Source organism: Petromyzon marinus, chromosome 9 (genome assembly GCF_048934315.1).
Source record: "Petromyzon marinus isolate PM22_M1 ecotype Great Lakes invasive population chromosome 9, UKy_Petmar_22M1.pri1.0, whole genome shotgun sequence".
Taxonomy (NCBI): Eukaryota; Metazoa; Chordata; class Hyperoartia; order Petromyzontiformes; family Petromyzontidae; genus Petromyzon; species Petromyzon marinus.
In genome coordinates, this window is record NC_133675.1 from 16,053,671 (window position 1) to 16,076,789 (window position 23,119).

Here is a 23,119-nt window from a genome sequence, read left to right on the forward strand (position 1 = left end):
TGTAAAATTCATTGCCACTGGGGAGAAAAGGCAGCCGGGCGTGGTGCTGGCCACCCACCCTCTCGTGTGCCGTGCCGGCCGTCATAGGTGCTCGCTAACAGCACTTGTCCCAACAGTCTGTTACAGGCTATACGGGGGATCTTTGTGTGTACGCAAAGGGGTGTGTGTGTATACGTGTCGGTGTTTGTGTATGCACGTGTACGGGCTGGAGAAGAGATGGACTGATGCGGTACGGGTGGGTTGTGGAGCTCAGTGGACTTGCCGAAGACCGGTTCAAGCGGCAAGCGGTGTCAAGATCGGCCTCTGTGGAGGAGGCTCGTGAAGGACGCTGCTACTGGGCAGTTGGAGGCAGTCGCCCTCCAACAACAACGGATGGCAGAGGAGCGACGCTCACAACAACGAGCGGAGCGCCGGGCGGACACACATCCCCCCCCCCCCCCCAATATTAAAATATGCTCAAAATGTCCCCCCCAATATATTGCTATTAAATAGATTTCTGTTTATGTGATTGTGGTTATGGTTGTACTTTATGAATCCCGAATCCCTGCCATTACACACAATGAAACAAGAAATGGTAAAAAAGAAAAAAAAGAAATGTAATACAATACACTGTTAGACATTATTGTAAAAATATAAAAAGTCCATCCTATGTTAGTGATTTTTTTAGTCAGGAAATGGCAGGAAATTAGTTTTCAAATTTATATTTTTCTGGTGGGGGGGGGGGGACCCCTCAGACCCCCTGGAAGATTTGGTCCCTCCCAATGTTGACTCCATGGCTACGGCCTTCCCTCAGTCAGTCACCGTGACCTTCTGTCAGGGAGCCTTCGACACCTGGTCTGGCACAGGCCACTTAGTGGCGAATGTTGGTGTGTGTGAGCGCTCATTAACCACTACGTTACCGCTCCACCCACATACTGCAAAGTGGCACACGTATCCGAGATATGGAAATGAGCACACACATTGACAAGTACAGCGTGATAAAAGTGTACCTTACAAAAGAAACTAGCCAAGCGTGTTTTTGTCACAAACCAACTGTTTGTCCATTTTATTGTACAGTACAATTGCACAATTTTTCTCAAGTCTTGGGCATTTGCCAGCACAACATCGGTGTTTAAAATGCACTTAATATTTTTTTGACAAAAAAATTTAAACAAGGAAAAGTAAGATTGTAAAAAATTCATCGGATGAATCAAGTAAAAAATTGAACCGCAAAAACCTTTCTCAAGCAAATATTAGTATTGAAAAATATCTAAAAGGTCTATGGATGAATAACCCATTTAACACTAGTTTCAAATGGCTGTGTAATAGTTACATGTTTACAGCTGCAAATTAATAGAAGTCAGAGCACAAACGTTTAAAATAAAGCATTGACATTAAGTAAAAAAGAGCTAGTTTTTTTTCTCTGTTGATTACTCATTTTTAGCTTAAATATAACGAGTACCGTCATGGAAATGTTGGTAAACCCAGCTGCAATAATGTCAAATATAATACTGTAGCAGATGTTAAGACATCCATACGTAGTAACCGATCCTTCATGCACCATAGATTTTTTTTTAAATATAAAATTCTCTCCGAGTTCGCAATCGATGGCTACTCACTCTTAACATTTCACTTGGAACACTCACTCTACATACTGCATGTATTTTTGGCAGAGGTTGCTACCAAGCTTGGATGATTAATTTTACTGACCAAATCACCTGCTTGACAGAGGGGCACGTGATGTCACACAAACGGCCAACCAACCCAACGCTTGGTTCACAACTGATGCCGCTCTGCCTTGCTCGCAGTGCCAGTTAAACGTTAGTTTTAGAAGACAGTTCGCACTTGATTTGCGTAATTATTATTTAATTGAAAATAGCAGTACATTTATTCCAAATACTGCATTGTTGATTTGACAAATTCCACTAATAGGTCCTACAAGCCCTCCAATACTGTTGTCTAAGCAAACTCGACCTAATGCAGTCTATACACAGACTAACTGCTTGCCACAGAATACACGTTATCCAAGACACTCCTAATAAGTTAACACACTTGCTCAAATTACTTTCTATAATGTAATAACCATAAGGCAGCAACGTTTTATGCTCCTTTCCATCATCCCACCCTGGTCAACCCACTCCTGCAAAGAGTGTGACAACAAAACAAAACGAGACGTGAACGGTGGGTACTGGGTAGAGTCCTGGCAACGTCACAGACAAAACGCTCAACATGGCCGGATCGTTACGACCCATCATTGCGCATGCGCTCCGCTCCAAGGTTCATTCCCAGGTGAACAGGAAAGTTGAATTTTAGCTAGAATAAGCAAGCACTCGTGCTGAGCAAACACCAGCGGCACGGTTATGGTATTCTTCAATGGCCACAAAGTACGTTGATGCATTTTCAGCCTTTAATAGGCACGGCTGAAGCTGCAATTTTGTAGGCACAAGACTAGCACACTACAGCCCATTCAAACAGTTTCGTCAGTGCAAAATGCATCTATACCAGAGACATAAACTTTTACAAACTGAGCAACCATGTAAATGGCCCGTATACGCCGAATTGGTCAAAGAGTGCTCATTATTGCATTTCATTACAACATTACATACGTATGGCGGTGGAAAACTGCAGTAGGCTTTATTTTTAACCATAACACTCATGCAACAGTAACATGATGACATCACATCAGTCAGCAGGTACTAACTGTATTTTGCAATGCTATACAGTGCTTTATACTTTCATGAATTTACCATAAAATAGTAGAGTGGCAATGAGGGGCTAATGACTGAATTCCCTTCTAACCAATCAATACGTCAATATTTTAATGTAAATTCATGGGGTTAAAGCTAGGGTTGAAAGCTCACAGGACCAATCTACGACATTTAGTGCAGACGACGTCTAAAAGAACACGATGCCTCCACGGAACACACAGGGGCTTCATTAGTTTCAGAAAAAGCAGAAGGCGTTTTAAGAGGCGCTGTATACAACGTAAGTTACAATTATAATACTAGCTTACATCACAAAATACAAGAGACCATGGTGCATGTCTCACTCAGCCCTACTTTATTGGCATCATACCTGAGTTGCAGGTCTTGCTGTAGATATAGTGTCCCATGAACACATGGGCTCTAAATACAAAAAACCTCATAGTGATACAATGACAGGGCCACCAGGGCAAGGCTGCTAGCAGTCACTCAATTCTCTGTCATGTAAAGAGTTAGAGGTCAATGCCACATGAGCTCGACTATACTCAATTCCCTGCGTGTGGTTAAATCGATCTAGGCGAGGCGATTACAATAAATATAGCGTCTGAGCTAACCTCTGCTCAGCTACGTTTGTTATGCGAACACCATGGCAATTCCAGGGTTTTAAGTTGTGGTGAAACAGTCAATTGGGTTAAGTATCTGTAACAGGCTTCCATCAGGTACTTCAGCACAAGCGATCCAACCATAACTAGGAACACAACTTGGAATCCCTAACTAGGAATCCAACCATGTGCCACTGAATTGTCCGTACATCTTTCCAGCATCTCCATCACTGGCAACGGTTCGTCATTTGAAAGTGGGTCTACCTGGAGGAGGTCTTCACGTACAATTCACTTCTGAGTGGTCAGCACCATGCATTAATGTCAGGCTGTCAATCTCAAGGTGGCTTTCATCAAGACAGTACTAATAATTTCAAGCTGGGTTGACCTTGTGTAGATGGAGCAGCAGAGCTGCTCTACACCGGCTATAGAAGCAAACATCGACTTGGGAGTAGTAACTGGAGTGGAGTGCATCACCCAGTTGCTATGAATCACCTTTACCCTCTTTTGAACTGCCCAGAGTAAACAGCCATCTGTTTTGTACAGCTCGTAATTAATGTAGCTATTGCAAACAGACAGGAAGGTCTGACAGCAGCATCCCCCTTTGCAAGTTTACTGCTGACGATCTGACTTTTCCTTTATTGTCTGCCGTCAGTTAGATAAATCAAAATGTGCCCCTCGCAAGCAGGCCAAGAGTTTGGTGCTGGTGCACCGCGGTCGTCTGGTATTTATTTCTCGAGCAAGAAAAGAGTTCTTTCTTTTTGCGCGAGGCAAACCTGCGTAAGACCTGCGTAAGACCATGTAAAATAAACAACCACGATCATTGATCACTGATGACACTAACAAGATGCCAGGCAGACACAACTGCAGCAAGCCAGCACAAATAACAAGACAACTCATCCATCTGTGTTATGAGCTTTTTATAGTGCAACAATTGGGGGGGGGGGGAGATGGATGCATTTAGGAATTTGGGGTTAAATCAAAGAGTAGTAGAATTAAATATAATCGATTTGTAAAAATCAATCAATTGTATTTAACTACGGAATAATATTTCCTGCTTGACAATGGAGAGGATAAATGAAGGTCATTACTACCACAGTCCACTGGTCATGTTAAGTGAAGGTCACACAATTCCTGCGGAACCAGCCACAGAGAAGACATTGAAAGCGCCCAGCTGTGGTGGGGTGGCTATTTGAATGGGCAGAATAAAAAACGGTGTACTTCACGACCGATTCCCCGTGCTCGTAAAAGTGAGATCACTCACACGTGTTTGGGCCAGACTTGCCCAATTAACTTGATTAATCGACTAACTCGTGGGCGCCTGAAACATCGTATTAGTGAGGTTGTCAAATTATGCCATTTTATAAAAAAAATATTAAAATTATGGTCGTAAGTTTTTTTTTCATAAATCCGAGTGAAAAGATTAATCAACTGATGTTCATATAAAAAACCCCCATCAGTTTACAACTGTTAAAATACTGTAGATACATTAATTTATAACACACCGTTCCGCCATTTTATAGAGATATACAGATGTATTCCATCATGAAATAACATGATTGGGTCACATTTAAATATTTTTAAAATGGCAGTTGCATTAGTTGTATTTATTTAGAGTAACCAAAATTGTGTTTTTACTTATTTTTTTATTTACTTAAACTTGTGCCGAAAAATAATAAATGTCCTGATAGAAAAATTACGTTTACTGCACCATATACTGTCGACTTATTTCATTACGTCTTCATAATTAACTTTTTGTTTGTAGCCTAGTTTCCCGGGCACAACATGAAATATGAACCTGTGGATTGCACCATCGCTTATGGAAAGGTTTAATCACCAATGTGATGATCTACGGTATAGAGTATGTGAAATTTTGATGATCTACGGTATTTGTGAAATTTTTATGATCTACGGTATATGTGAATTTTTATTATCTACGGTATATGTGAATTTTGATGATCTACGGTATATGTGAATTTTGATGATCTACGGTATATGTGAATTTTTAAGCCATTTATTTTGGCATGAAAGGCGGCCGCATTAAAATAAAACTGACAGTGACACTTCAATCAAAGCACGCGGTCTTGGTAAATAATAGTGAGCAGATTTACATGGGGGGTTGAGGAGAACGTGAGGTTCGGTGGAGATTGTGGATGTGAGTCACAATGCGATATATGGCGCTCTGCGAGGCCCATTGAAATCCTACACTGCTTCAGTCTTCTACTGAATGTGCAAGAGTGAGTTGTGTGTGCGCACTTAATACCGTCAACATTTAAACATTTAGCTTACGCCTCACTCTTGTGTCGAGGTTTAAACATCACCAAGGAAAGTCTCACTGAGTCTTTAGAACTATTTGTCAATGAGTGTCCTTTTTATTACAAATTTTGTCCTGTTTCCAATGAGAAACCGGTTCACCAGAGGTGACCCTGCACCAGCAGTGGAAATTCCACATTCACATGGCAGAGACTACAAACGTGACAAAGTTGAATAGTCAGGGCTTAACCCATGACCCCCCTGGTTTCAATAAAGTGAGTACACTTTGCGGTTAAACAGCAGTGGTTGTCTTAGGGAGAAATTTGCATAATGCTCATAATGAGGAATTGGCCTAACATTTATATGCAACGTCACTTCTGAAGAAGCCTTGAGAATCAGTGAGGTTTTCTTATATGACTACATCGATTATTCTTCTTATGGGCTGAGACAATAAACACTGTTTATTTATGATTTATCTTTTAGAAAACTGGTTCCCAAAAGGGGCTCTGAAAGTCCAAAAAGGACTATAAAGACATGTATGCACTCATGCGAATAGAACAGAAATACTCCAAACAAGCATGCTAAGATACAGAGCAATACACGGATGAACAAGCAGGTGCAATGTGCACACGATGTCTGCACGTCCATCCATTTGACAGCTCTGTCATTAGCTGAATTGAGATCACAAGATCGCATTACTCTTGAGTAACCGTTTTAAATTGAAGGTCATTGAGATTACACGGCATCGACTTCAAAGTGTTCACAGTTCACGAAACGCCAGAAACCAATCATCCAGAATTCGTCCCCACATATTAGATATTACATATGTTTTTCATATTCACCAATGAACACATCCTTGCAGCCTCTTTACAAACAAGTTTATAATTACTGCGTTAGTAAAACATATTAAATGGCACCGTGGAGAGGCATGTTAAGTGTAGTTTTGGATTTCCCTGTTCAATGGTTAACCCTCAGGTTAAATAAATTTGAAGTTTTGCATGTATAAGAATACCATATAGCAATGCCTGTTCCACATCCGAATGTGGATGAAATTATATTTGCACTCAGTCTGACAATTACAAGGATGTCTTTTCCCCCTACCTTTTAAATCACCTTTGAGATGTGCTTTGCTGGAGCCTGCACATTTAACCAGAACGAACATCCAATGGATGTTGAGACTGATGGAAATCTGAAACAGCAACAGCAGCAGAATGAATTATTTTAAAACGCTCCATAAATGTCATAGAAAGTGGTTATTCTCTTTGGCAGCCATCGCAACCATTTAGCAACAAGCGCCTTGAAATGTTTACCCGAATTAAAACCCGTCAAGAGATAAATCTATATGCAACTGGAACACTGTTGTAAAAACGTGGCTCTTTTCTAATCTAACTTTACGCGTGCGATACATCACATCCACGCGGCATGTGAGATACATTAGGGCAGTTCCACAGCGGCGTGAACCAGGATTACCAATTCTACAAATGCACATTGTGTGTCAGTGTGCTGAGCTCATCTCAATTGGGCATGCGGTGCACCAGGGACGGGTTTATGAGCTCCAGTCACGTAGGAGGAGGTGCACTTGGGTGTAAATTGTAAATTGGTGTTTGCAGTGGAAACACGCGCCGGAATGAACAATATAAAATTTTGATCAAGGCAGAGATGATTGGTTGGCTCGGACGGCTCACGCTCCGTGCACGTGAGAACACTGAGCCTGCACTCTTGAGACTTCACATTTGATCTGTGGACACAGCCCGACACGAAAGCACGATGCCCCCATGGGTGTTTGTTCATCCTTCTTGGGCGATTTACAAATGATTTAGCCGGGTGGAGCTGTGGGTAGAGTGCTAGACGCGCAATCAGAGTGCACGAATCAAAATTCTGGCTGGAGATCAATTTAGCCCATCATCCCCGCAGAGTCGTTAAAATCAGCACCACTTTTTTGGGAAGTGGTGGTCTTACTCCCCTCTCTCAGTGGAATTTATGATACTGGCTGAGGATCACCAATGACGATGATCCCAGCCAACGCTTGCAAGAGTGTGGGAACGCTTTCATTGTTTTGATTAAGTGATGGCTGTACAAAATAAGAAAGAAAAAAAAAACGTGGTTTTACAATTAATCCAACCCCAGCTCTGTCACAAGAGAGCTCCTTCGTTGCATGAGATAGACCATTGAAGGGTGCTGTATTGCTGCCTTTTATGCCACCTGAGTTATTAACCTACAACACATGTGGTGCATTTATTTAAGCAAAATATCCATCGCTACCATGGTGAGATGTTTAATGTGCGATGTGTTGCGCTGTGGAAGTGTGGAGACTGTATAACAGTTTTGTTTTACACAGCTTAAGGTATGCCTGTACAAACATATGTCAAGAGTAAATGCCTTATTCACCGCTGTAGCAATTAAACATTAAACAATATTTTATTGAGATGACGCCTATTGTGTTCTCTTGTGAAGGCACACGTTGTGAGTGCAGGAGGAGATTTGAGAGTGGCTGATACAAGAGGAGGTTGTCCAAGTACCACTTTCAAACAACGTTAGCTTTGGGTGCCCATGTCATACAAAGCTCAGGGGTCCATTTCCTTCCAGGTTTATCTGCCCGAGCATTTAAAACGAAAGGTAAAGACTTACACCATCAGGTGGAGTAAAACAAAAATGTCATTCTAAGATAATATTTCACTATTTCACTGAGCCTCAAGACATTTTCTGCAATGTTTTGCTTCACGATATTGGAAATTCCCTTATTGCATTTCTGTCAGGTGTGAGAGGAAACTGCCGACAGAGAGAAACGCCACGCACATGACAGATGAAAACTAAAACTCATAAGAGTTAGACACAAAACATAATTTCTGCGTTGCACGCGTCACATGTGAACTTTACTGCTCAGCAGTCGTCTGATGCAGGCTCCATCTCCGTTCAAGCAACAAATCCTACCGCCAGGTGACTGGAGTACGGGGGTAACGCCACCACGCGTGGCTGGGTCTATATGAGCGGCACTCGCCGGCGCTTTGTGTCAATTCAGTCGGCCACACTTTATGCGGTACGAGTGATCGGAGGAAACCCTGGTGGGGCAGGCTAGCCGCTTGAACCTTGAGGCCACCACGGCTGCTGGTGGTTGCCTGGAGTCGCTCCCCTTTGGTCGTCTCGTGGAGAGGAGGCGATGAGTCACCGGGGGCTCGCAGGACGCTGGGCCTGGGACTGCTGTAGGGCAGCCTGCAGCTGGGCCACAATCTACAATCCACATACAAGGACAGTGCAGTGCTCTTGTTGGCAGATGGACAGCATCGGGGTCAATAACGTCACCCTTAGGCGTGTTGGCATGGTGCCACCGTGCCACGGAAGGTATCGGATTAAGCAACGTTTATCAATTTATTTATCCCTCTTATGCCACCATAGACGATGACGATTTTCATTCGTAGAAATATTTTTCATCCAAATCTAATACTAAATTCATAGCCAAGTCCAAGTGTAATTTGCTCAAACACTTGCGTGGTTTGAATTAAGCCAGCGGTTAATATTCCATATACCTATAGCAGAGAATGATAAATCCCATAGGCTGGCTACCTCCAACAAAGAGGCGTTCATTACTACCAACCCCAGAAGTAGGATGGGCTGGGTTGGTCCTCGATATGGGGACCAACCCAGCTCACTCCAATTGTGAGCCGAACACCATAACCACGGCGCCATCACTGCACTGCACACTTGAAACACACCTCAGAGGGCACGCGAATGGCAGCGATACGGCGGCATGCTGGGTGTGGGAGTCGTGCACACCTCTAATGTAGTGACTGGAAGTTGAGCTGGTGGGTCAGGGTGCGTGGGAGGAGGGGGGGGGGAGTTTCTGTGGTAATTATTCAAGAGGCACAGTTGAGGCATGTAAAGATTCACCCCCTGCACGAGTTGACAGATTATCGTCATTTGGGACCCATGATTCTATATTCTATTCCAGCATTGATTCTTGTTTGCCTTATTTGTACTCTCTTATTGGCACCATCTGTCTCAGTTGATCTCTATTGACTGCTCTGTCTCGTTCTTCCCATTACGCCAAGAGGTAGCATTTCAAGGGACAAGTAACACATTTACTGGCTTTGGTTAAAGAAACGTCACGTTTAAATTTTAGAAAATACTGCTGTTGTTGTGCGTACGGCAACACTTTGCAAGAAAATATTCAATGAGCAAAAAAATATCAATGGGTAATAATCACCTGCAGGTTTTTCACCTTTACTGGAGGCAAAGGGCGACCAGGAGCAGGTGGGCAAGCCTGTGGAATCACAAACATCAACGTGAACACCAGAGTTTTACAGAAGAACCAATAACATCTGGGGACAGAACTACATCAAGTGCAACAGGAGCATTACTAGAGAAATGCACCTGCGATGAACACGGTTGGCTACGTATGGTGCGAAAGAAGTTCAATATACATACAAAGAAAAACATGATTAATAAAAACCTGGGATTGCAAAAAAACAATTAATAACCTCAAATACCACACAATGCGCTACAAATGTCAGATTTTTATGCTAAAATTAAATACATATTTAATGTTTTACAAAAACAACATGTATCACGGATTTCATCCCACTAGGGTTATTGTTAGTCATTTCATGAGGCCTATAAGCACCCTACGAGACCTCATCCAGGCAGCAGCAGCGGCAGCGGCAGCGGTAGCGGCAGCGGCAGAGCCTCTCGGCTTGCCAAGGAACGGCCCAAGAAGCTGACACCACAGACGTCTCTCTGTAGCCCGGCCCTCTCGTTACAAAGACTACCCAGCACCACTCGGTCGTCAATCTAGAGTGGTGTGCCATATGACAATCGTTCAATAAGTTCTAAATGTTATCCATTACAGCTTGGGCCATTCCAAATTCAAATAAACTTAAGATGACCTAATTTTCTGCATGCATTATGGGACTTGTGGATTCTGTCATGGTGCCATGCTTAGCAGTACACTGGACTTGCAAAGCAGAGGTCGCCGGATCGATCTCATCTTCCGGCGTGGCAGTAAAAACAACTGTGCACATCTTTTTTGCATGGGGCTGAACTATTATATTTTATTAGTGACTGAGCGTAAACGATAAACCTCACTGCACTTGAGTGATTGCATTAATCATAGGTGGCCACCTGCATATGAGCCCAGGACCTTTAGTAATACAGTGAGGTAAAAAAAGTATTTGATCCCATACTAATTTTGTACGTTTGCCCACTGACAAAGAAATGATCAGTCTATAATTTTAATGGTAGGTTTATTTGAACAGTGAGAGACAGAATAACAACAAAAAAATCCAGAAAAACGCATGTCAAAAATGTTATTAATTGATTTGCATTTTAATGAGGGAAATAAGTGTTTGACCCCTCTGCAAAACATGACTTAGTACTTGGTGGCAAAACCCTTGTTGGCAATCACAGAGGTCAGACGTTTCTTGTAGTTAGCCACCAGGTTTGCACACACCTCAGGAGGGATTTTGTCCCACTCTTTTCAGATCTTCTCCAAGTCATTAAGGTTTCGAGGCTGACGTTTGGCAACTCGAACCTTCAGCTCCCTCCACAGATTTTCTATGGGATTAAGGTCTGAAGACTGGCTAGGCCACTCCAGGACCTAAATGTGCTTCTTCTTGAGCCACTCCTTTGTTGCCTTGGCCATGTGTTTTGGGTCATTGTCATGCTGGAATACCCATCCACGACCCATTTTCAATGTCCTGGCTGAGGGAAGGAGGTTCTCACCCAAGATTTGACGGTACATGGCCCCGTCCATCGTCCCTTTGATGCGGTGAAGTTGTCCTGTCCCCTTAGCAGAAAAACACCCCCAAAGCATAATGTTTCCACCTCCATGTTTGACGGTGGGGATGGTGTTCTTGGGGTCATAGGCAGCATTCCTCCTCCTCCAAACACGGCGAGTTGAGCTGATGCCAAAGAGCTCCATTTTGGTCGCATTTGACCACAACACTTTCACCCAGTTGCCCTCTGAATCATTCAGATGTTCATTGGCAAACTTCAGACGGGCATGTATATGTGCTTTCTTGAGCAGGGGGACCTTGCGGGCGCTGCAGGATTTCAGTCCTTCACGGCGTAGTGTTACCAATTGTTTTCTTGGTGACTAGGGTCCCAGCTGCCTTGAGATCATTTACAAGATCCTTCCGTGTAGTTCTGGGCTGATTCCACACCGTTCTCATGATTATTGCAACTCCACGAGGTGAGATCTTGCATGGAGCCTCAGGCCGAGGGAGATTGACAGTTCTTTTGTGTTTCTTCCATTTGCGAATAATCGCACCAACTGTTGTGACCTTCTCACCAAGCTGCTTGGCAATGGTCTTGTAGCCCATTCCAGCCTTGTGTAGGTCTACAATCTTGTCCCTGACATCCTTGGAGAGCTCTTTGGTCTTGGCCATGGTGGAGAGTTTGGAATCTGATTGATTGATTGCTTCTGTGGACAGGTGTCTTTTATACAGGTAACAAGCTGAGATTAGGAGCACTCCCTTTAAGAGTGTACTCCTAATCTCAGCTCGTTACCTGTATAAAAGACACCTGGGAGACAGAACTCTTTCTGATTGAGAGGGGGTCAAATACTTATTTCCCTCATTAGAATGCAAATCAATTTATAACATTTGACATGCGTTTTGCTGGATTTTCTTGTTGTTATTCTGTCTCTCACTGTTCAAATAAAGCTACCATTAAAATTATAGACTGAAATCAGGAGGGGATAAAATACTTTTTTCCCTCACTGTACATGACAATGCTATGACGACATGAAGAGAAGCAAGCACTACGAGGCATGGCGACTAGCTTCTGTTAGGAATTCAGATGACAATACTGACTCATGTGGTCCTCAATGCTCATGAAAACACATACTGCCCATGCACATGGCAGACACTGGAGAGGAAAGGAGCAGTTTCTCAAGAAGCGAATACCTGCTCAAAGAAAAGAAATGAAGAATTGTAAATGCATAAAAACAATAGCAAAATAAGGGCTGGGATTTGAATCCTATAATAATGAATTTCGCAGTGTTCCTCAGCCTGTCACCTGAAAATTTTGGCAATGCATTTCACAGGACGCAAAATGCAATATGTTTTTTAGTTTAATGTTAAAGATCACCACATTCCCAGACCTAAATAAAACGAATGTCTGGGTAATAAACGTTCATCTGGATGTGAGGATTGTAATACGAGATGACAGAGGAGAAATACAAGTACAGGACTCTGCCAAACCTCAGATTAATGAATCACTAGGAAATGCCTCTACTCTCAGACACAAATGACATGATACAGACAGGAAAAAGGAGAATATACAAAATTGGAATATGTGCATTTGGACACATTTCAACATTGGCTTAACGAGACATGATTTAAAAGATAGCCAAAGCAGTGAATTGGCTTCCCAGTGTAAATGTGTTTTTTTTAAACAAATGGATAAATTTACAATTAAAACATTGTGTAAAGCATCGCTTTTAAATGAAAATGCCATTTTGCAAAACACATCGTTCCTCCAACTATTTATGATTAAACGCAATTTAACGTCGTATGCGCAAACCGATGACCATCCGTGGCCTCTCGCAGAACTTCTGTGAGTAGACGCCTCGGGGTCAAGCAGCAAAAGTGGCACGGCCGTTGCCCTGTTCGTGAAGAAGACGCCACGCCTGGCTGGCATAGCGATCTCAAGGACACGTGTCACGAGTATGGACCCAGGAGAACACTGGCAGAGGCATTTGCTTGCTCGTGAATATTTAAGTAACTCGGCGAGTTGTCGACTGCTGTGCCATGACGTCAGAATGAAGTATCGGACGCGTTTGCCAATCATCTCCTTGCCAGGCTGGTTTCCTGCCGCCAATGTTCTTAAATATTTCATCTGCGATGATACCTATCCATTTACACACTGCTGGGAAAGCTGGGGGGGGGGGGGAACCAAGTAAAGTATATAATTTCAGATGACAAGCATATGGAATATTGTGCAGTGTGTATATATACCGTATAGACGCGAACATTCGTGCAAATGTCTGACTCTCAATGTCGCAAACTAATTGAAGAAGCTGTTGTCCAAGTGTAAATGTTTTTGTTGGCAATGGAAACATCGATCAAGTCGAATAAGACTACGGGGGAGAAAGGCCTGTGGGTGGTGAGCAGCGGCCAGCAAGAGCACTCCAATGACTCGCAACATTAATTCGAGAGACACCGTGTTCTCCCCTGCACACGTGCGCACGAGTTACCGGGGCCCGAGGGGGGCCGGCCTGCGGCTGCACGAGCGGCGGCGTGGCCGGCGCCGCGTCCCCGTGGCCGGGGACCTTGGAGGGCTTGGGGGGCGGTGGGGGCGGCGCCGCCGCCGAGCCCTGGGGTCGACGCGCGGTGGTCGGTGCCGGGTTCAAGGGTCTGAGAGCGAAGGAGGCGGCGGGGGCCCGCCGGGGCTTGAGTGCGGGCGACGGGGCGGACGGGGGAGGCCCGAGAGCGGAGAAAGCGACGGCCGTCGGCGGGGGAGCGGGCGCGGCGCGCTGGGGCTGCAGGGAAGGCGCCGGCGCGGCCCGCGCGGGTCGGAGGGCGCGCGCGGAGACGGCGGCGGGGAACCGCGGCGGGCAGAGGGGAGCGTGCGTGTGGGCACCCGCCTGCTGAGGCTGCGTCTGGAAGAGAGGTGGTGGCGGGGGAGAAGAAGGGACCCGCGGGGAGGAGGGGGGGACGAAAGGAAACGTTAATGAGCTAAGATCTAAAAATACACTGCCCGCTGCACAATGTCACGGCGGCGCCTGGGTTTTAACGCAACTTCACTTTTCGAGGCAGCCGTCGTGCGTCGAAAATCATCGCACCGCATTTTTTTACGGCAGGGCAGGAAATGTTTTACATTTAGGAAACTGAACGAGAGCCAAGTGTCTATTCGTGTCGAGTGTTTAATTTGGCGAGCCTCGTTTCACGCTCGAGCCATACGACTCGTTGCTCGATCACGTGGAAGAAGGTGCCCTGATGGGTTTTCAGGACAGCACTGGAGATGTTCCGGCTGCTCTGTCTTGTTTCTGCTCGGCCCGTAATGCGCGCATAGTTTTTTGCTCCGGGACCCAGACGCCAGCATTGACGAGGCAGGAAATTCCATCTGACCCCATTGGAAATCAGCCCCGCGAGGCACGGTGCCTTCACCGAGGCTGAGATGCTTGGTAATGGTATGAGGGGGAGAGCTAAGGAAAATGAGAGCTTCCAAGAAAAGACCTGGACAGCACCTCCTTTCAACCACAGAGTCCGCTGTACCTACGTACTTTCCGTTGTTGAGTTTGACGGGGCCTTCAGGAATACTTTTAAGCCAACGCCAAGGGTTAATTCACCTGTTGCTCATTTGTCAGGGTTTCTATTACGAAGTCAAATGAGATTAAAACAAGGCTCTCCGTGGACTATAGACTTTAAACTTTCGTGACTGCAGGAATTCATATTCTTGTTTCTTTCGGTAAAGTCGCGTAAATAGAAAACAAAAAATCTAAAAATTAAAATAAAAGGAAAAATAATAAGATACATTTTAAATTATAAAATAAAATTAAAATAATACATTGAAAGTAATAAAAGCACTAAATCAGAAGAAAATTACATAAAAGTAAAAATACAAAATACAATTATTCCAGCTGACTTTTATATGAACAAACTATAAACTAAAACAAGCATTAAGCAACTTAAGCAATTACTTTTTTCAAGCTTAATCCAAATAGCTTATCAAAGAAATATGTAATAAGAAGCTGACATTGAGAATTTCTCATCCGGTTTAAACACATTTACGTCTTCTAATTTAGTTTCTATATATTATGCATTGCACCAAATGTTTGTGCCATTTATTTCCAGTGTGAAAGGTTTAAAAAATGTGTTTTTTATTAGCAATCACATCCCAAATAATTGTTGGCATCGAGACATGATGAGGCGAAGTAACGCCATAAACATGGCAGACCTCTCTTTGTGACGTTGAAAAACAAACCCTGGAAGTGGCACACACACACAGACAATGAAAGTGTCTCTCCTACAGGCCTGGTAAATCATAGTGTTCCTTGACGCTACGTTCGCTTTGCGTTCGAATAGAATTACATTGGAAAATCCGCATAACCTTCAGAGCCAGGCCAAGGTTAAATTCATTTCAAACTTTCGTGAAAAATATATTTTCCATTTCTGTAAATTACAAAAAGTGCGTACCTCGATGAATATGAATGTAAACAAATAACTTTCGCATCTTTATCAATCCACTGCTAATGAAGGCCTCCCCATGTCGTGTTAGTTCTGGGGATTGCTTTCCCATACTGCACCATGCTGGTCTCTACAGGTTGCTGAAGTTGAAAGCACAGGGCTGGTTCCGATAAAACTCACCACTGATGTTAGCTCTGGCCTGGAACCAAAAGTCAGCTCAGCGGGTTCTAATAGCACTCGTTATTCAAATATGTATTCATGCCTGAATGACAGTGGTGTTGATATTGAGGTTTACTTTTGTTGCACTTTATAACAAGAATACATGACGATACAATCTGACGAGACATGCCAACATTATGAAGACTTCATGTTAGTAAGAGAGTGCTATATGTGTTACTAAAAAAAAAACATGAAGTCAATCGTTAAATTGAGATTCCAAAAACTTTACAAAACTCCTCGTGCATCCACGGCTGACACCGTCTGCTTCCCATAACACTGCGTGAAAACAAGGTTAAAATTTGGGTGAGAACCCACGGTTTAAACCTAGAATCTCCTGCAGAATGCCCGGGAATTGATTCTCTACAGCCACCGAGCAAGTCTCAAGGTTAATGTACGTTTAACACGTCCTTGCACAGCAAGACACACAGCCCCCTGGGTTCGACCTGAGTTGCATTACAAGTCACTCGCGATGCTTGTTATTTTATAGCCGTTAATGCATGAAACCCTGACCTCCCTTTTCCTGTGTCGCTCCGTTAATTGTCCAATATCTCGCGAAAACTTGGAAAGTGGATTTCCAGGAACACTGGCGTCGAAATAGGTGCGGCCGAGTGTTTATTTTAAAATATCAGCCCCGTGAAAACACGACCTGGAATGTGTGTGTTTTTCTTTTTCATTTAAATGGGTGCCCACATCCTGCCCGGAATTTGACTAAACGCACACCGTACCTCCAGTCCCAATGAACTCTTAAAGAGGCCACACTGCAGCCGACTCAGTGGTTTTTACACCGAGTTGATACAGTAGACAATGTGCCAGATAGCCAACGAGCATAGCCATTTGTCGGCAGTGAGCCGCCCCGTCTTGCCAAGGAAGAGTAGGGAGCAAGCCACGCAGACAGGTGGCGCTTGTGGCAGACTGACCTTACTTGCAATCACGTGACTGTGAGTTCAAATCCCAGTAGGAAGACTTGACTCGGGCCGTCACCCCTCTGGCATGATCAAATAAATAATCACTTTGTGGGAAGTCAGCGGTGGTCGTGAGACCAGCCTTCGCCATGGGAATGTGAACTTTTCCGCCAATGTCTCATGGCGGCTAACAGTGCCAGTTCAGTGCGAATTTGTAGCATGGCAGAGCAACGGTTCCACAAGCCATACTTCACTCATTGTTTTTTTCCGTAAAGCCACGTACGTAGAAATACCATAAAATTATATTTAAATAAAATATATCATTTATGGTATTTCTACATACGTGACTTTACCGAAAAAAACAATGAGTAATTTATGCAGTCACGAAAGCTTTAATTGTTTATTAAGCCATACTTCGCTGATGAAACTCATTGAAGTCGAAGCTATTCAAATATCCCTTGTTTAAACACATGGCACTAAGGAACATTCTTGTGGACGCATGCACATTTATTACTTGATCGATGGTCATTTCCGTTCCTAAAATGAACAACCCTTCATTAATATTTATTCATTGTGGAAGGATTTGCAGAAATGACACCGTTATTGATGTTAGAATTAATTATTTAGATACATTTCCTTACGATCTCATAAGGCTGCTCAGGCGGCGAGCTGTGCGCTCATGATCATAAGGTCAGGAGATCAAATCTGGGTCAAGGTCAACTCGTCCAATCATTTGTTTGCACCTCTGGCTGAGAGTTCAACATTAGTCGTCTGTCAGGGAATAGTCCCTGCCATATGAATTTAGATTATGCAGCATTGGCTCAAGACCGTGACGATATAAATCAGATCGTTAGTGTATCAGGTTTGGTGTGTTAATCATTTTACTCGGGACGTGTGCATGAGAGCGGAATGTAAACTGCATATCTGAGAGCGTGGTGTTTGTGGCAGAGTACGCAACTCAAAATAGAAAGGTTGTGAAATTTAAATCCCGTTTGGTGGTTAAGTCGGCACATCATCTCGCTGGGGCAGATACAATGCGTACCACCGTGTGGGAAGTGAAGAGCGGTTATGCTATACGCAGAATGATCCCCCCCTTCAAAAGCACGTGGATTTCTTTTGCCCACGATCTCGAGAGCCGTCACTGAATACGAGCACCTCCGGGCGCGTGTGAACAGACGTATCCGCTTTGACTATTTGACTTACTGGTTTGTACGCTGTGCATCGGCTAACTCATCCCCGACTTCCCCTTGCGGCGGCGCTCCAAGCATCACAATACCTCGGGCGCAGCCGGCGCTTTGCCCTGGATCGCAGGCACTGAGAAGAGTGGGTTGGAGAGCCCCGCGACGCTCCTGCTGTGCTTGGAGCTGCATCTGTCAACACACCCACGGCATCGCAGCAGCAGCAGCATTCACGCCTTGCACCAAACAAGGTCCTGGGTTCGATCCTCGACTTTCTGCGTGGAGTGTCTACGTTCTCCCCCCCCCCCTGTTCGTGATGGGTCTCCTCTGGGTTCTACAGTTTCCTCCCAAAGCTAAAAACAAAAAACACACAATGTAACCACATCCCAATGCAAATTATGTATGTAGATGATGTGTATATGTATATTATGTGTGTATGTATATGATGTATGTATATGATGTGTGTATATGATGTATGTATATATATGATGTGTGTATATGATGTATGTATGTATATGATGTATGTATATGATGTGTGTATGTATATGATGTGTGTATGTATATGATGTGTGTATATGATGTGTGTATGTATAAGATGTATGTATGTATATGATGTATGTATATGATGTATGTATATGATGTGTGTATGTATATGATGTGTGTATGTATATGATGTGTGTATGTATATGATGTGTGTATGTATATGATCTATATATATGATGTGTGTATGTATATGATGTGTGCATGTATATGATGCAGGTATGTATATGATGTGTGTATGTTAATGATGTGTGTATGTATATGATGTGTGTATGTATATGATGTGTGCATGTATATGATGCAGGTATGTATATGGTGCGTGTATGTTGATGATGTGTGTATGTATATGATGTGTGTATGTATATGATGTGTGTATGTATATGATGTGTATATGATGTATGTATATGATGTATGTATGTATATGATGTGTGTATGTATATGATGAAGGTATGTATATGGTGCGTGTATGTTGATGATGTGTGTATGTATATGATGTGTGTATGTATATGATGTATGTATGTATATGATGTGTGTATGTATATGATGTATGTATGTATATGATGTGTGTATGTATATGATGTGTATATGATGTGTATATGTATATGATGTATGTATATGATGTGTGTATGTATATGATGTGTGTATGTATATGATGTGTGTATGTATATGATGTATGTGTGTATATGATGTGTGTATGTATATGATGTGTGTATGTATATGATGTGTGTATGTATATGATGTGTATATGATGTGTATGTATATGATGTGTGTATGTATATGATGTGTGTATGTATATGATGTATGTATGTGTATGATGTGTGTATGTATATGATGTGTGTATGTGTACTTATTTATTTGTGCTTATTTATTTTTCCGGGCGTGGTGCTGGTCACCAACCCCCTCGTGTGCCCGTGCCAGCCTTCATAGGTGCTACTCGCGAACAGCACTTGCCCCAACAGCCTGTTGAGGCTATACGGGGTATTTATATTTGTCTTTGTGTTTATTTATGCAACACAAAGTGCCATTATCCATAAGCAGCAGCCGTATTCCATCAGTATGTTGTGCTAAAAGCACAGAAGCGTAGATTGAATTTCTTGCTTTACACAACACCAAAGATGAATGCTGGCTTTTAGAATGTAGAATGTGGCCTGGACCTCCTGTAAGTGATCTCAGTCTTAAACGGTACAATACGTACTGCATGAACAACAGCAAATAGAAGATAAAGCTAGCCGGGCAGTGTGTTAGCTATGCTAAACCTGATTTCCCATGTTCCCGATGGTAGATGCTCGCTAGCAATAATTATCTTCTCAATCTACATGGCTAATTTTGGAACCGCTGTGTGTGTACGGTGATGTTAGTGTATACTGTGTATATTGTATATATTGTGTATATTGTATATGTTGTGTATGTTGTGTATATTGTGTATAATGTGTGCATTGTGCGCATTGTGTATATTGTATATGTTGTGTATATTGTATACAGTGTGTATATTGTGTACATTGTTTATATTGTGTATGCTGTGTTTATTGTGCATATTGTGCATATTGTGTATATTGTGCATGTTGTGTATAGTGTGTATATTGGGTACATTGTGTATATTTTCGTATATGGTGTATGTTGTGTATATTGTGTATATGCGTGAGTGTGGGTGGTGGGGGGGGGTGAGCAGCACCACTGTGTTGCAATCCTGGTGACCTGGGTGTGATTCTCAGCCATAAGCATCAGTGGCGAGGGAGATATCTGAACTAGGTCTGGGCAACCCCTAGGTCAACGCAGCCAGAAATGAGTTCCATGTGCAGAGTGCGAACGTCAGCATTGGGGAAACAAAGGCAGCCTCAACACCACCACCAACTACTATGCAGTGCCAGCCTCAACAATCGCTCACAGACGGCGCTTACCACATTGTTCTTTGCGGTTAAATGGGGACGTTTATCTTCCAGTGCATGGACAAATGTTTACGTGTGTACCTGGTTTCCTGTTGTGTACCATGTATGAAGGAGTTTCTTTTTGATGCGCAAACCCATGCAACGCGGTGATATATAGCTGCACTGACCTAAGGTTCCATTTCCTCTAATTAGGAAAGAAATGTGTTTCTGTTGGCAAGCAATTGGAAACCAGAACCCAACAAGGGCAAGCCACAGTTCACTCGGCCTGCAGATAAACGGTTGCCCGGAAAATGGCCGGGTGGCTTAGAGGGCTAATGCCCCCCGTCAAGGCGCTGAGCCAGCAACCGCTAATAACTTTGGTTTGAATCCAGGTAATCAATGGGGAGTAGTCCAGGTTCTCAAGTAGAGCTGAGTTCATGATGTCAGCCCGGTCATTAAAAAAATAGCATCCTTAACAAATATAAAATTATTTTTTGGTATTAAGTTGACCAAGCCCAGCTCTAAGTGCTTATGCAGCACATGGGCTGCAGTGAATCAAGTAATCATATTCCGAGCTGTAGAACACAGCCTATAGATTGTGGAAAGATATCCCGTTAAAGGATGCCTGCCCAAGGCTGGCGATGTTACTTCTGGGTCATCCCCAAAGCTCCTATGTGGTTATGCTGTTCTGCTCGCACTGATGAGGACATGCAAAATAATTGTTGAAAAACCCCCCCAAAATTACTTCCATTAACAGAGGTTAAACTTGCATGCATTCTACACTCCAGTGATGTGTAGAATGTTCTGTGCATGTACAGATGTGAAGTATTTAGAGCAATGGTGTAGCGGTTAGCAACCTATGCTACAATTATAGAGACCCTGGTTCAGATGCTGGCCATGCACATCCATGTGCATGTGACTAGGCCCAGACTTCTCCTACATATATTCATATTGCTATAAATGCCCCGCGTGGTGTGCTCAAAAACAGCAATGTGGAGACAAAGCGAGTCAACCGTGCATTACGCCAACCACACCACCCTCTCGTCTGCAGTAACACCACTCACGAGTAGCACTTTGCCCTGATGATCTACAAGGAAACACGTGGGGGGTCTTTGTCATTGTATTTGTATTAATGAAGACCAGCTGGTATCACTGGCCATGGCCAATACCCAACTCCCATGATCACCGTTCGTGCGCCGCTTTCCTGCGCCTCCGGCAGTGGCAGACGGCAGCGACCAGCGCCAACATTCCAGCTGCTCCCAGGGCCAGCGCTAGCGCCAGAACCACTGCACACGCAGTCGCAGACAAGCAGCAGTGGAGAATTAAAACCTGCGGTGGCCACAGGGATCAGGGAACTGAGAATGCTCACGTCAGAGAACAGAGTCGACAGCACCGAGATCCTGGTGTTTGTGCCTGGGGTAGCCTCCTAAGTGGATGGTCGCAGCTCGATTCCCGCGTGCACCGTACGTAGCCAACCGGTTAGCACGGTTGGCTATATACGGTGTGAAAGAAGCTCAACATACATATATAAAAAGTAGATTGAGGCACTATATTGGTGTTAATTCGTCATGAAAATTCTTAAGCCACCGGAGAGCCACTTTATTGGTCACTATTTGATGCACACCTTGGCCACGTACAAATAATAATGTAACAATCTTGTCGGGTGGTAGAGGCTCAAATACAAGAGTTTTGACATAAAACTACCACGTGGCCTAACTCAGTGATTGTGCTCCGGCGAGGCTGGCTTTTGCGATCGTAACGAACACTTTCATTGTTGGCTCAGGGCTTCCGAGAGTGGTGAGCACCACCCCGCGCTCGCCCGGGCACGGTTACATTTTGAGTTTGACTTTTGAGCAATATGAAAAAATGGCCCAAATGTAACAGTCAAAGTGCCCATCTCACACACGTTGCAGTGACACAACAACGGAGCACAGCTGAGCGGAGGGCATGCGAGCGCCGGCACCTGTGCGCATGTGTGGGGTCAGGCTGCTGCAGAAAGGGGGCGCCCAACCATAGTCGCAGTGGCACTCCCTCTTGTTGTTGCACGCCTACACACACGCGCGCAACACATCAGCAGTAATAAACAAAACCCCCTACAGCCAAACATTCGTTTGTGACAAGTGCTGTCAGCAAGCTCCTATTAAGGCTGGCACGGCGCACGGTGAGACCAGCACCTATTACCGGCCACCTTTGTCTCCCTAGTGCTGAAGAAGACAGATTGCACCAGGTACTTTTTCCTGTAGTATGGTAGGATTTTACCAAAACTGTGTGTAAATGTATTATTATAGTAGGTCATGTTATCTGCATTCTGAGTGTAGTTGTTAATGTTATAATTAGCTTTTATTGTGTTTCGTTGAGAATGTATTCTAACTTGGGAGTGTCGTTTTTTTGTACAGCACTTCCAGATTTCTTTACGAAAGGCAATTTACAAAATGAGGATTGTTATTACTTATTTAAGGCTGGACGGTGGAAATTCCACATTTCTATGGCCGTGGCAGGTCACTCTTTCGCTTCTGCTGCCCCTCTCTCATTTGGAATTCCCCAGCAGAAGGAGCTACAGATCCAAGCGGCGTGTGTGTGCTTTCAGCAGAGGGTGGAGAACGCAGGCACGCACCCCGTGTCCGCTGCACATTGCGGAGCAGTTGTGGGCGCCCAGGAGAGACGCGTCCTGGCAGCGGTTCTGGTAGCAAACCTGTGAGGAGCAGGCCAGGAGGAGGTTTCAGGGAGATTGGGGGAGCAGGGGTTGGGGAGTTTGAGA

General features: G+C 44.0%; 1 protein-coding gene across 1 annotated transcript in view; it reads right to left on the reverse strand.

The window, feature by feature from the left end:
• Positions 1 to 8,569: 8,569 nt before the first annotated feature.
• The window catches only part of LOC116940443 (disintegrin and metalloproteinase domain-containing protein 8-like), an 84,774-nt gene continuing 70,224 nt past the window's right edge, over positions 8,570 to 23,119 (reverse strand). The window contains exons 17-23 of the mRNA XM_032950277.2: positions 22,976 to 23,053; positions 22,325 to 22,409; positions 21,548 to 21,647; positions 18,055 to 18,148; positions 13,725 to 14,129; positions 9,735 to 9,791; positions 8,570 to 8,761 (exon numbers count right to left, since the gene is read on the reverse strand). Coding sequence (XP_032806168.2) covers positions 8,696 to 8,761; positions 9,735 to 9,791; positions 13,725 to 14,129; positions 18,055 to 18,148; positions 21,548 to 21,647; positions 22,325 to 22,409; positions 22,976 to 23,053 — 885 coding nt within the window. The 3' untranslated portion in view covers positions 8,570 to 8,695. The remainder of the gene's footprint in view (positions 8,762 to 9,734; positions 9,792 to 13,724; positions 14,130 to 18,054; positions 18,149 to 21,547; positions 21,648 to 22,324; positions 22,410 to 22,975; positions 23,054 to 23,119) is intronic.